Source organism: Protobothrops mucrosquamatus, unplaced genomic scaffold, assembly GCF_001527695.2.
Source record: "Protobothrops mucrosquamatus isolate PMUCROS unplaced genomic scaffold, P.Mucros_1.0 scaffold912, whole genome shotgun sequence".
Classification (NCBI taxonomy): domain Eukaryota; kingdom Metazoa; phylum Chordata; class Lepidosauria; order Squamata; family Viperidae; genus Protobothrops; species Protobothrops mucrosquamatus.
This window is the reverse complement of record NW_015387163.1, coordinates 13,597-27,355: the sequence shown is the minus strand read 5'-3', so window position 1 is coordinate 27,355 and position 13,759 is coordinate 13,597. Positions and strand designations below refer to the sequence as shown.

Sequence of the window (13,759 nt, the reverse complement as noted above, 5' to 3'; positions counted from 1 at the left end):
ACAAAATGCCTGCAAAGCAGTGGTGGGATTCAGCCAGTTCGCAGCACTTTGGCAGAACCGGTAGCTAATTTTTTGTTGCCCAGGCCCAGAATGGACTTCCAGAAGTGGCATCCACACAGAGAACCGGTTATTCACATATTTGAATTCCACCACTGCTGCAAAGGATAAAAGTAAAAGCATCATGTGTTATTATTTATAGTTCAGCCCTCCACACACTTTTTCTCATTTAAATGTTCTGGCCCTCAGTCCTCTTAGAAATGAATCAGTTATATGCACTGGAAATATAATTTTAACAAAAATAACAAGCAGTAAAACACAATATCTAAAGAACTCACTTAAAATAAAAAGGTCTTCAACACATAAAGTAATTCATTTCCTAAATAATGCAACTGCCACTTTATATGAAACTCAAAGCAGAAAAATAAAATCAGGTTATACACAACATTTCAATTTGATTTAACATTGCTTCCTATAATGCATAGTGGATGGTTATTTTCTATTTTTCTAAATTTGCCCAATTTTTTAATCTAAGTTAAATTAGATTTTTTTGGCTACTACAAGTAATCCTCACTTATCACCAGCAATTGTGATCAGCAACTGTCACTAAGCAATGCAGTTATTAAGTGAAACATTATGTGGCCATGCCTTACATCAGTTCTGTAAGTTGTGGCCATTAAGCAAATCACCCATGGCCATTAAGCACAACTTCACATGACTGTGTGACTTGTGACTTACTGCCAGCTTCTCCATTAACTCTATTTGTTGGAAGCTAGCTATGAAATGTTCAAATGGCAACCACATGACCACAGGTAAGCTACCACGGTTTTAAGATCAAGAACTAGTTGTAAAACTATTAGTCATATGTTTGCTAAACAGGGCAGTCATTAACTGAGGACTACCTCTACTATTTAACCTGCCACATAATGACATGTTGTGTTCTTACAGTTAGATGATTTTTTTTACAATTTTGATTGTTTGTCCAAATAGGACATTGTACATAATTGTAGAATGCAACCAAAAACTGAAAAAGTTGCCAGTTGTCACTCTTTATTAAATGAAATGACAGCAAAGGCCACTGGAGAAAAACAAGGACCCAACATGCCCAAGCATAAGTAGGAATCTTTATTAGAGTCCATCTTTTGGCAATCAAGAATATCGAATTAGATAACCACGCAGGGATGGCTTGAAGGACTATATGTATGGCCATTGTAAGAAGTATATACCTAGCGTACAAAGTTACTCTAGACACCTAGTGCATAAAGTTACTCAGATCCACTTTGACCTGGATTGTAGCTATGCAGATCATATGGAACTAACTTGGGGCATGGTCTGTGATATCTGAAAAGTGTTTAAGTTTATTTGTCTTGGGGAAATAAAAAGAGTTCTCAGAACTGGGAGCCAACCATCTATATGTTAATCCATGTCCCTACTGGCTTGTCAAGGATTCCCAAAAGGTATATATGGCCAGTAATTTAATCCTTTAGTGGGGAGGGGGGGTTCTCTCTGATTTAAAAATGAAAGGCTACCAGAATGATATGGAAAAAATGCTACATGGAATATACAAAAGAAATTGACTGATGTCTTAATAATTAAAAGGGATAAACAAATAATAAACCAAAAGAGCAACCTGGATAATTTTACTACATTGGATTTACAAAATAGACTTGTTAAAGCTTTGAATAATTTTGTGAAAAAGTACTAAGGAAAACTGAAAAGAAATCAAGTTTAGCAGACTGAAGGAATTAAAGATCAAGAGTGTTGAAAATAAACAGAAGGAATATAAAATTAGTTTATTAGATTAGATTAAATCTAATTATTAGCTAAATTATTAGCTAGATTAAATAGGTATGTTGTTATATCTGATAAACCTTAATGTACTTTTGCTGAACAAGACTTTTAAGGATTTGTTTATAGATAAGAGATGGGATATGAGAAGAAGAGATCATTTGTTGTGTTTTAAAAGGTGATAAGTTACTAAAATTGTTTAGACTTGTGATGAAGGGAAACGTAATTTCTTTCTTTTTCTTTACTATTCTTTTTTTCTTTTCTATTTTTCATTTCTGGACTTTTTAGTTTTGAATTCTTAATTCTCCTTCCTCCAAGTTGGTTCCAGTCAGTGGTGATTGGGGCAGAATGGGGGAATGAAATTGAGTCTTTGGGGGGTGGGTGGAGTTCCTCTGAGGAGCTCTATCTTATCCTCACTCCTCTTTAACATCTGCTTAGAACCATGGGTGAGATCATCTGCTGGCATGAGGGAAGCTATCAACTTGCATTAATTGAAAATATTCTATTTTTTTTCTGTCATGAAATAAAAACAAAAAAGCAAGTTATTTTAACAATTATGATTCTAAATAAAATCTCCAACTCAATAAAACTGTGTTTGGAGAGTGTACCATTAAAGAAGAAAAAAATAATTTTTAAAATGTATTTTTCAAGTTGTCTACTTTTCTGCAATTGTCCAATTATAATCATTATCCAAGGACAATTTATAACATTTTTGCGTAGAATTCAAGTCATGCTTTGATCCTCCATCAGATCCTAAAAATAGCTTTTTTCTAAGTAAGCAACATGCTAAATATTTTCTTCTGACAGAACATCTCTAACAAGTATATTTCTCTGCTCTTAAGCCTTATAGCAAACCAGATGTCCAGTTAATGAAACCTGCTGTTTTAGTACAGAAGGTTTCTTATTAAAGAAATGCCTCGTAAACATGATAGTATTTTTTAAAAATGAGAACATTAAACTTTCATTAGAAGGTTGACTCTTAAACATTTAGCCACTGAACTGTAACCAAAATATACTTAGCTTACAAAAGGTACTTATGAAGGTGTAATATAACAAGCCTTCACTAGTAGTTCCTTATTATCTGGCAATATGTTTTCAGTATAGCAGTGTTACCATATATATTTATCTAGCTATCTATCATAATGTTAGACTTTAACTACCGTGTTTCCCAAAAATAAGACCCGGTCTTTTTTTTTTTTTGCCTGCAAAAGAGGCATTAAGTCTTATTTTCGGGGGATGTCTTATTTTTTCCATTGTCTCGCCTCGCGGCAGCAACAGCCCCATCCAGCAAGAGCCTGTGTGGCCACCACCGACCCATTTCTGCAGCTTCTCGCTGCTGCTCGCATGCATCACTCCCGGCCTCCATTTTGCCTCTGCAACCGAGAACAGAGCCTGTGCTGACACGTGCATCACCCCCGGCCTCTGTTTCCCGGCAGAGGCCTTCAGGAAAACATTGGTTCTTGGCTGCAAAAGCCTTTCTTGAAGTCCTCTGCCAGCGAAACAGAGGCTGGGGGTGACGCACACAAGCAGCGGCGAGCAGCTGCAGAAGTGGGTTGGCAGTGGCCATACAGGCTCCTGCTGGATGGGGCTATTGGTGCCGTCGCCGCAAGGCATGTATTGGGGCATAGGAGGACTGGCTGTGGGGGCCCTGAGATAAGCGGGTGCGGGGCACATGAGGCAGCTCCACCCCCTCCCCCACTTGCATCGCCTCACCTCATGGCGGAGGCACCGCGAACAACCAGACAGAATGGGCAGGCAGCCAACTGCATAGGATCTTAACTAGGGCTTATTTTGGGGAAAACACAATAGTAGCAACTATTTGGAGTCACAGTGGCCATTCCAGAAACCTCATTACAAGTAAACCTCATTTAGGGACCGCCTTGTACAAGTGTTTGCAGTGATGACAGTGATGAAAAAATAATTCTGTGATCATTTCTTGCATTTACAACCTCTATAAAGCAAAGGAAGGCTGAAGTAAGATCATAAGTACAGTTGCTATTTTACTTAGCAACCATTTCACTTAACAACAGAGTTGCCAGTCCCAATTGCTAAACAATGACTGTATTATATTTTAAAAATAAAAATTCAAGATGCGAAGGATTGAACCAGGAACTTCTATATGCAAAGCTACTAAGCTATTGTCTCTTTATCATATGAAAACTCTTGGTGATGCACTGAATGTTGTTCCCCACAAAACCTATTATAAGCTTCTGCTATCAAATCAGTGGTCAATATGCCATTTTATTTCCATCTATTTGGTTAATGGGGAAATTTGCATTCAAAGTGATCTGAGAGATCATAGATTTATAATATTTTAACTATTTGTCACTAATATACAGTATTAAGTTGATTACATGTTTCTATTGCCTACTGGTTTTGTTTCTAATTGTTGTGTACTCAATATAGAATAATAGGTGAAATGAGAAAAAGGAGAAGAAAACAGCACATGAATTGTATTCATCTTAGTGGAAAACAGAGTAATTGTTCATTCATTCACAGACCCAGCTAAACTGAATCCAAGTTGATGGTGACTGAGTTCATATATCACATAAAGGCATGGTTTGCTAAAGTACAATTTCATTATAAAATCATTATTGACTGGGTTTGTGTTAGCACTAAGCTAAAATCTAATAAACATTGCTTAGCAGCATATGAGAAAAAGTTCTTAGCTTCATGCTTTGGCCAATACAGATTATTTCTTTTCTGCTTTCATTAAACTTCTATTTGATCAGGTACTATGATTCACTTCATCTATTACCCCTTCTGCTGAATCCTCTTTTATATTCTCATCCAAAAATATTCACTTATTTTGTATCTTCTTTCAAGTAATTTCTTCTGGATCAGTTATTTTCACCCCCATTCTTTTGAATTTACTTCATATTTTTGTGATAGTACAGAAACTAATGCAATAGTTACATCAGGAACTTACCATAAAAATTTTAGCCTTTCTTTTTGTAAATGCATATGCTTCCATTTTAGCCATTTTAAACTTTTAAACTTTGCACCAGTCTTATTTCTTCTACTTCCCCCAAAATACCTAATCTGAAAATTCTAACTAATATAAGGATTTTTAGGAGTCATGTCCTATAAGCAACCATTTTGAGAAAGAGGCAAGAAAGAAACAATTTTTCCTCAATGTATGATTCTCCATTTATTCTGAAAGAAAATTACTTGAAAAGGAAATTCACATTATTTAAAATCTATGCCCTCCTCTCAATGGAAAATATAGTTGATTGCAAGGAAAATCTGTGGCTGTCCTTTTTCAATTCTCCACTTACTCAGTTTTGAAATTTCTACTTATAGAAGAGAATATTTGTAGTTCAGGGTTAAACAGAGCAGTCCTTGGTGCTCTCTGAGGTCAGTTGTTTTCTTGCAGACGCTTCATTAAAGTAGCTAACATCTTCAGTGCTAGAAGGGAGTGGGGTTTGCTATCCATTTATATATAGTGGCTTGCCCTGTTAGTGTTGGTGAAAAATTTGCTTTCTTCTTGGTAGTTCCTTGATTAAGCTATTGTTTATGTTAATTTGTTTGTCTGAGTTGAGGTTCCTTGATTGGTGTATCGTTTACTGCTTGATTGTGGTCTGGTATTAATCCTTGCTTATCTGGATATAAATTGCTGGCAAAGAGCTATTCTGAGCCTCATGTTTGTTTTTTATTTATTACATTTATTACATCTCAGCTGAGCAGCTTACAACATCAAAATAAAACCATAAATATATATGCAAATGTATAAAATCACAATAAAAATACAGATTATAACTAACTAAAAGATGGGTAGGAAAGGAACAGAATGTATTGGGAGGAAGAGGTGGGAGCTGCCATTAGCCAATCAACTACCCCCAGGGTAGAGCCAGGTTTTCAGGCTCTTGTGGAAGATCAGGAGAGGGGGACCCAATCTCATCTCAGGAGCAAGAGGTTCCAAAGAGCCAGGGCCAGGACAGAAAAGGCTCTTCTCTCTGACCCCGCTAGCTGAACTTCCTTTACTGATGGGATCTACAGCATGCTTCCTCTGCTGGCATGGGTGGGTCAGGCCAGTCCCATTAGGGTGAGATAGTTCCTCAAGTAACGTGGACCAATGCCATTCAGATTTCATAGGTAATGACCAATACCTTCAATTTCACCTGGAAGCAAACCAGCAGCCAGTGAATAAATAAGAACAGCTGAATAATGTGGGCCACTGAGGGGCCCCAAAGACTTCACCACTGCACCCTTCACCAGTTGAAGCTTCTGAATGCTCTTCAAGGACAGTCCCATATAGACCACATTCTAATAGTCCAAAAGTGAGATAACTTGAATGACTGAGTGTGGGGACTACTGATCCAGGAAAGGCCACAACTGGCATACAACCCGGTCTTTCACTCCTATCAACATTGATTGGGACCAGCCTTGGAGAAAGGAGCCAACATGCAAGACTATACTATCCAGCCCAGATTCCATAGGATACTATGGTCGATGGTATCGAAGGTTGCTGATAGGGCAAGGATCCTGACTGAAAGGGATCCATACAATCTGTTTCATCCAGGACCCTCTGAAGTTGGCAAGCAACCACCTTCCCTAAAAAGAGAAGATGGGAAACTTGATGAATATTGTTCAGATAGGTGAGATTAAGCAATGGATTTTTGAGGAGGGGACAAACCGGTGTCTCCTAAACGCCCCGCAAATGTCCCCTCCTGCAGTGAAGAATTTATCACTGCCCAAACTCACCTGCTAGTCACCATCCTGGAGGCTTTCACCAACCAAGATCTAATTGGCAGGTAGTTGCACTGATAGCGCTGAGGACCCTATCTACTTCCTCAGGTCCAACAGGATCAAATGTTTCCTTTTTAGCTTTTTCATTGTCTCTGCTGAATGTTGGTTAAAGGTTGTTTATATGTAGATTTAATCATACTTTCAACTAGAAAACTGTGAGCATCTATACTAAGCTAAGTCCAAAAATGCTAGGAAATTCCTGGAGGCTTGGCACCAAAAACTCCTTACTTTAAATTTCTGATATTAATAATCCAGATGTGGATTGATCGAGTGTCTCAAATAATCTAATCAGTAAAACAAATAACAATGGTTTATTCTAATTGTGAATTATGTATGATAATGTCCTGTGCAAAATATAAGACTAGAGTATAGAGTTCTTATTTCTTCCACTTGTTAAAATAATACATTTTATGAAATTACCTCCCATCCTTCAATGTGAGATTGCCATTCCTCTAAAACCTCTAATTTTTCCATTTGTCTCTTGGCTTCATTTATGTTGGAACAAACAGCCTTCATTGTTTGGAGAGCTTCCATTAAGGTAGAGTAGTCACTGTGCTTTTTGGGAGTGCGCTTTAACAATTCCTATGTTTAAAAAAGAATAATAAAATCAATTCTTATACTCTTCTCAAAATGGAAGTCAAATATTAAAAATTCATTTTCACAATAAAGCTATAAAACCATATCTATTTATTTGGGAATAAATTCTGTTAAAGATATAGACACAATAGGATTGTGATATCAAACTGATCATGAGATTAAAACTATATATTTAACATTATTATCCATTTTCATTAAATGCAAAGTTTGCAATTCCAATCTTTTAAGACACTGGATCATATTTGAATCCTGTTTCATTTGGATTCATATTTTCACTATTTTTGCAACAGCTATAATCAAATACTAAAGTATTCAGTTCTAATATTTTATATCAGCAGAAGCCACACATTGAATATGGGCATTTGTGCTTACATACGATTTATCTTCTTATTGCATTGGCAAATAGCCAACCAGAACTTTATTCAAAATTATTCAGTGGTAAAAATGGCATTAGAAGATCTGCTGTAGGCTACTATATAGAAGTACAATGATTCCAGAAACGTTTCATCCCTACTTGTGGACAGAATTCCATTTTTCCATTCTATTCCATTTCATAGTTCTAGACAGGATTCCAATTGATATACGCCTCTCAGAGTTGCTTGTTTGGTGAAATGGACAACTATATAAATTGATCAAACAAACAAATAAGTTGTATTTCCACATATGGAACTGACTCTTTTCTTCTCACAGCTTCTACTTCAACAGCAGATACAGTTAGAGGCCAAGAAAGCCTTTGTATAATTACTTCTTGTACATCACTATGACCCATTATGGATCTGGAGGCACTATACACCACCATTCATCCCCTGATCACCTCACAGTCGGATAAATGTAGGCAATATGACTCCAACAGCATGTTTACACAAGAAAGGAGTAAGTAGAAGTGTGTTCCCCTAAACAAGTCCCAAAACAGCTTCCAGCTATTTTTTCCTGTCAAAATAAGAAACCTTATAGGCAAAAAGAAGTTTCTTCCTAGCAATAGCCAAGGTTTTTTTTTTTAAAAAAAAATCTCTGTCCAGGGATCTTTATTTCACAGGAAGGATCTCAATACTGTTGGCATACTAGGTTCCATCTTTTGTTTCTGTGCATAATGGGTATTATTATAGCCTTTAAAAACAATAATCTCATTTGTTTGGGCAAACAGATTTTTATTTCCAAATGGCAAACAGAATTCAGAAAATAAAACAATTTCCATGTAAACTATAATATCTTCAGAAGAACATATTTTCACACTTCTTCAAACAAAAATACATACCTTCAAAAAAAGAGGATACTTGCATATTCTCTGGATTGGTGTTACCAAATAACCTTCTAAAGGTACATCTGTACTCTTCCGTCCTCCTAACAACATGCAGTTCTAAGAAAGGAATTAAATAATATGTATTTAAACTAAAATTTATCTTTTAGTAGTTTTTTATAATGCTATATTCCTGGACTTGTTTGGTTCCTCAATTTTCAAGTGGCTTTAATGTTCAGGACTGTTGCTCACTTCATTTTACGTATTAGCCAGCTGCAGCTAGGCACATTACAGTACATGTTCTATTGCTAAATCGACTAGACATAGCTACTTCAAAGTAGACTTACTACACACTTTTAGGAAAAAGTGTTGAAGATGTTTCTGGGAATTGTTCATTCCAGCACAACCATACAAAGAACAAGGCAATTGCAGATGGTATCAAAATCCCAGAGTTGTCTGTTTTAACTAGATACATCACTTAGAGATAATTTTTGAAGCAAAAATATAATTGATAGCTTTTTGTGTAGACATACTGAGGAAATAATAGAATAGAATAGGATAGGATAGGATAGGATAGGATAGGATAGGATAGGATAGGATAGGATAGGATAGGATAGGACAGGACAGGACAGGACAGGACAGGACAGGACTGGATAGGACAGGACAGGATAGGATAGGATAGGATAGGACAGGATAGGATAGGATAGGATAGGATAGAATTTCTTTATTGGCCAAGTGTGATTGGACACACTTTCACAGACAGTAATCAAATGAAATAGAGAAGACCTTAACATTGTACCTCGGAAGAAACAATTTACACTTGATAGTTTGATGTAACCAGTATGTTGTTTAATTTTAATTAACTGCAGAGAAAAACTTTGCATAATTTTATATATATTATGGTACAATTCTGACCTAGTCATCCTTTGCTTTTAAGCCAGAGATAAAAGTGGTGTTCAGCACTGACACAAATTCAAACTTATAAACTCAAATTCAGAACAATGGACAATGCATCTCTTAGCACATAATAAATTTATAGGATTCACAATTATAAGATCAGGTAATCATATGCCATTTTATTGATCTAAACCATTTTATTAATAGCTATTAGCCACATTGTCTATATGTAACATCCTCATTAAGCTTTAGTTTAATACCTGTTGCAGGGTAGAAATAGGAAAATAATGTATTGAGCAGAGGACAAACTTGCACTACCTGAAAAAAAATCACTTCGTTTCTATTTATAATGCTAATTGGAGATTAATTTAAAAGTTGACAACATTTGAATAGCTATAAGTTCTGATGAATAAAGTGGGCACTTATTCTTATCCAGCAGACTGTTTATTTATTTAGCTTTCAAAAGCTTATATGTCACTTGGAAACGTGTGTGTTGGTGTGTATGTACATCCACACCCACACACCCACAAACACACATGTGCAGACCTTTGAGTCATTGCTAACTCCTGGAAACTGCTTGGACTAGTACCTGAAATTTTCTTGGCAAGATTTCAGAAATGATTTGCCTTTCAATCCTTCCTGAGAAAGGGCTGAGAAAAGTGATAGGCCCAAGGTCACACAGCTGACTTTATGCCTAAAGTGGGACTAGAAACCATAATCTCCTGGTTTCTAGCCCAATATATTAACCACTTCACCAAACTGGCTTTCCTTAGAAGTGAATGGCAATCGAATTACCACACAAACCAGAACATAGAGATATAGAATACAAAAAAAGCATTTATTTACCAGTAAAAATGTCCGCACTGTTTTTATTTTGTTAAGTTCAAGCAAAAGCTTTTGTGCTTTTTCATGATTGCTGCAGTATTCATCATAGATACGAAATCTGTCTCTCTGAATAAAAAGTTTTTAGATTAGTTATTTTGGTCATATTTTAACAGATTTTTAAAGGAATAATGTAAATAAAAATATGAACAAATACAGTATCTGTGAACAAATATAAAACACAATTGGTTTACAACAAATATTTAAATGCTGACAAATCAATTTATAAAAAAATCAATACAAATCAGTTTATTGAAAAAAAGTCCTGTCTTCATTTTTTTATTTTAGTTTTATAGTTAGGTTCAAGTAAGTGTTTGTATCTTCTCATGATTAAGATCAGGCTCCCATATGGTACCTATAGTCCAATGAATATCTTGTGTAACTTTACAGAACTGTGCATTTTAAAGTCAGTGAACTTACTGTTGTTCACTTACATATCCAACGGAGTTCTAGTAAAAAAAAAAAAACTGTTATCTGCATATTACTGGAGGGGAAAGTTATTCAAGACAAATGTAAAAAAGTGATTATTGTTCCAATATGTTAGGCCGGATTCATGAAAAATCATGATGACACCTACTCATTCCACTGAATAGGCTGCAAATTCAGCTTCCAAGCGTCCTTAAAAGATCTCATAAATTATGCAATCAATATCATTTTGTCCTCTAAGTGGATTATACATGAACTACTCTGCCAGCAATTTTTTTTAAAAAAAAAACCCCAGCACTGGAGAAAAGAATATAATCAATTACATAAAGCTTATATTACTGGATTTGACATACAAAGTGGAGAAAGCAGGATCCCACTTCTTGTTGCGAATTAGGTTCGGGATGCAGACATTCTTCAATCCTAGATAGGAAGTTTTTGTGAACTTCTAGAATATCTTCAATATTTGAGAACAATGTCTGAAAGCAAGAAACCCAGAGTATAAATAAATCCATCTGAGAAACAATAAAAAGGAAGTGAAAACAAATAAGAACTAACCTTAACTGCTTCCTCTGTTACATTTTTATCAATCTTAGTAATAGCACACTGCATTATTCTGTGAAGGAATGCCTGGATAAAGGGGAAAAGAAAAATAAAGATATTAGTAAGGCACTAAAAAGTCAAACAAGTAGCCCAGAACAGCTACAGTGATAAATTTTGACATGAATGAAAAAGGGTTAACATTCAGCATCTTTTAGCAACAATCCATTTTGTGTGTGTATATATGTATATATATGCACACACAAAATTAGCAAAGATCTCAGACTCACCAAATCATGAGCTCTTAAATTATTAAGAAATCTCATGGAAGAGATTTTGTGATTTCACAAAATTTCAGAATACTTAGGTCAGATAAGTATCATTCTGTTCATCCCTGGTCTATGAAATCACTGAATGTAGATGGTATTTTATTGTAGCTTGAAAAGAAGAAATAGATGATATAACCTCAAGCCAAAAAAAATTACTTGTAAATACCTAAAGTTATTGCTGAAGACAGCTCGGAATGGCATTCAATTGCCACAAATCCAGTTCTAATTCATTGCACAGCTGCTGAGTTTTTATTTCCTAATATATTAGGCACAACATGGAAAAAGCAAAATAAAAGAGACCACAAATAATGCATATATACCCTTAGGAAAAGCTAACATGTTGACACAATAGATATATTTTCAACTGAGAGCAACAAGAGAATTTATATGTATATATTTAAGCATTGTCTGTATTTGCATGCTTTTTAATGTAAAAGCTGAAAAGATTTCACACTTCAAAATGATGAGGTAGAAAAACATACTTTTATAAATTTGTCTATAAATCTGTTTACAATGTGTTTTTAGAAAGTATTTGTTAGATGCCTATTTTCGCTTTCTTTGAAGCTCGCTAACAACTGCCATAACCGGGGGGGGGGCTTTGGGAGGGGAAGAGCACTGGAGGTGTGAAAGAATGCTGTGGGAATTTGGGGAGTATGGACACTAACAGGAACCAGAAGTGCCAAACCAAGCCATCTTCCTGCGTCCCGCAGGCCCTGGAAAAGGAATTTACAATGGCACCTGAGGTACCAATTCTCAAAACATCGGAACAGAACCTGATTGGACTACTCTCACTGGACAGAAGGTTTTGGACATTGGGGATTGTTTTCAATATATGTTTTTTACGTGGTTTTTCTTCAGAGCTTGCCTCACTCGTGCTGCACTCAGCATCTCTAGTAAAAATACCTTTTCTCTAACACCTAGAGAGTCAAGGGTTGTTTTTCCTAGGGAGCAGGTTGTGGCCAGTCTGACAGTATTAACTTTTAAATAAAATTATTAAAAGATTTTAATATATTTTCCTGATATTAAATACATTTGGATGTGGTAACATTTTTATTAGATTTATAACTTGCCTTTATTTGTACAATTTAAGGCAATGTAATAATTCTCTTGTCTCCTATTTGCATGACTGCAAAGTAGGTTGCAATGAGAGAATGATTGGTCCAAAGTCAGCCAACCAGTTTTCATGCTTAAAGAATTACAGCTCCTGGTTTCCCTGTTTCCAGGTTAGCATCTTAACCACCAAACTTTATTCAGAAAGTAATGACATTACAACAATGTCTTTAAGGGTCCATTTGAAAATGTGATTTTGCTCTTCACAGTTTCAGATTTTTTCATAGCGCTGAATGATAGGCAGAATATTATTTTGTTTTCTTCCAACTGCAACTGTTATCAATTTTGAAAGACAATTAAATATTGCATAAAAATTAAATTACAACACTATTTTTATTTCCCATTTCACAGATACCTTCTGATATCTGTCACTCCCCTTGCCCCATTCAATTTCTAAAATTGTGTTTAAACTCTGTTAAACAATTAAGCAAATAAGAAGCTGTAAAATTGCAAAACAAGAGAATCCCAGCATTTGCAGCCTTAATGAGCCGAAAGACATTGAAAATAATAAAATAGAGGCTATCCAATCCTGTGTTTTGTTTGTACATTTCCTTATTATTCTGTAATAAGATATTCTTTAGATAGATATTTATTCATTTCATTTTGTGGTCTCAAACAAAAACAGACCACAAATACAAAATTTTAAATACTGGCGAAAAATAAAATGTAAAACAATTAAAAATGAGAAGAGGATATCATCCAGCTTCTGCAAGCCATAACTATTGCTAGAAATTTGGCAACCTTTGTAGTGGTTGGGTTTGGAAGAAAGGAAGATTGTCATTTTTTATTAAAAAGATGGCTCCAATTTCTGATAATTTGAATTAGGAATGCCAGATACTGTAGGTGATATAACAGAGAGCGTAACAATATAGGTAGTCCTCAACTTAACAACCACAATTGAATACACAAATCAATTGTTCCTAAGCAAGATAATAGTTAAGTGAGTTTTGCCCCATTTTACCACCTTTCTTGCCACAGTTGTTAAGTGAATCACTCCAGTTGTTAAGTTAGTAACATGGTTGTGAAGTGAATCTGGCTTCCCCATTGACTTTGCTTATTAGAAGGTCATATGACTCTAGGCCATTGCAACCATCATAAATATGAGCTAGTTGCCAACCATGCAAATTTTGATCACATGACCATAAGGATGCTGCAATGGTCATAAGTGTGAAAAACAGTTCTTTAGTGACTGTTCAAAATTACAACAGCA

General features: G+C 35.4%; 1 protein-coding gene across 1 annotated transcript in view; it reads right to left on the bottom strand.

Moving 5' to 3' along the window:
- Positions 1-11,195, bottom strand: part of PREX2 (phosphatidylinositol-3,4,5-trisphosphate dependent Rac exchange factor 2) — a 74,051-nt gene extending 62,856 nt beyond the window's left edge. Inside the window, exons 1-5 of the mRNA XM_015819391.1 lie at positions 11,129-11,195; positions 10,927-11,049; positions 10,112-10,216; positions 8,387-8,488; positions 6,955-7,116 (exon numbers count right to left, since the gene is read on the bottom strand). Of these exons, the coding sequence (XP_015674877.1) occupies positions 6,955-7,116; positions 8,387-8,488; positions 10,112-10,216; positions 10,927-11,049; positions 11,129-11,182 (546 nt within the window). The 5' untranslated portion in view covers positions 11,183-11,195. The remainder of the gene's footprint in view (positions 1-6,954; positions 7,117-8,386; positions 8,489-10,111; positions 10,217-10,926; positions 11,050-11,128) is intronic.
- Positions 11,196-13,759: the final 2,564 nt, after the last annotated feature.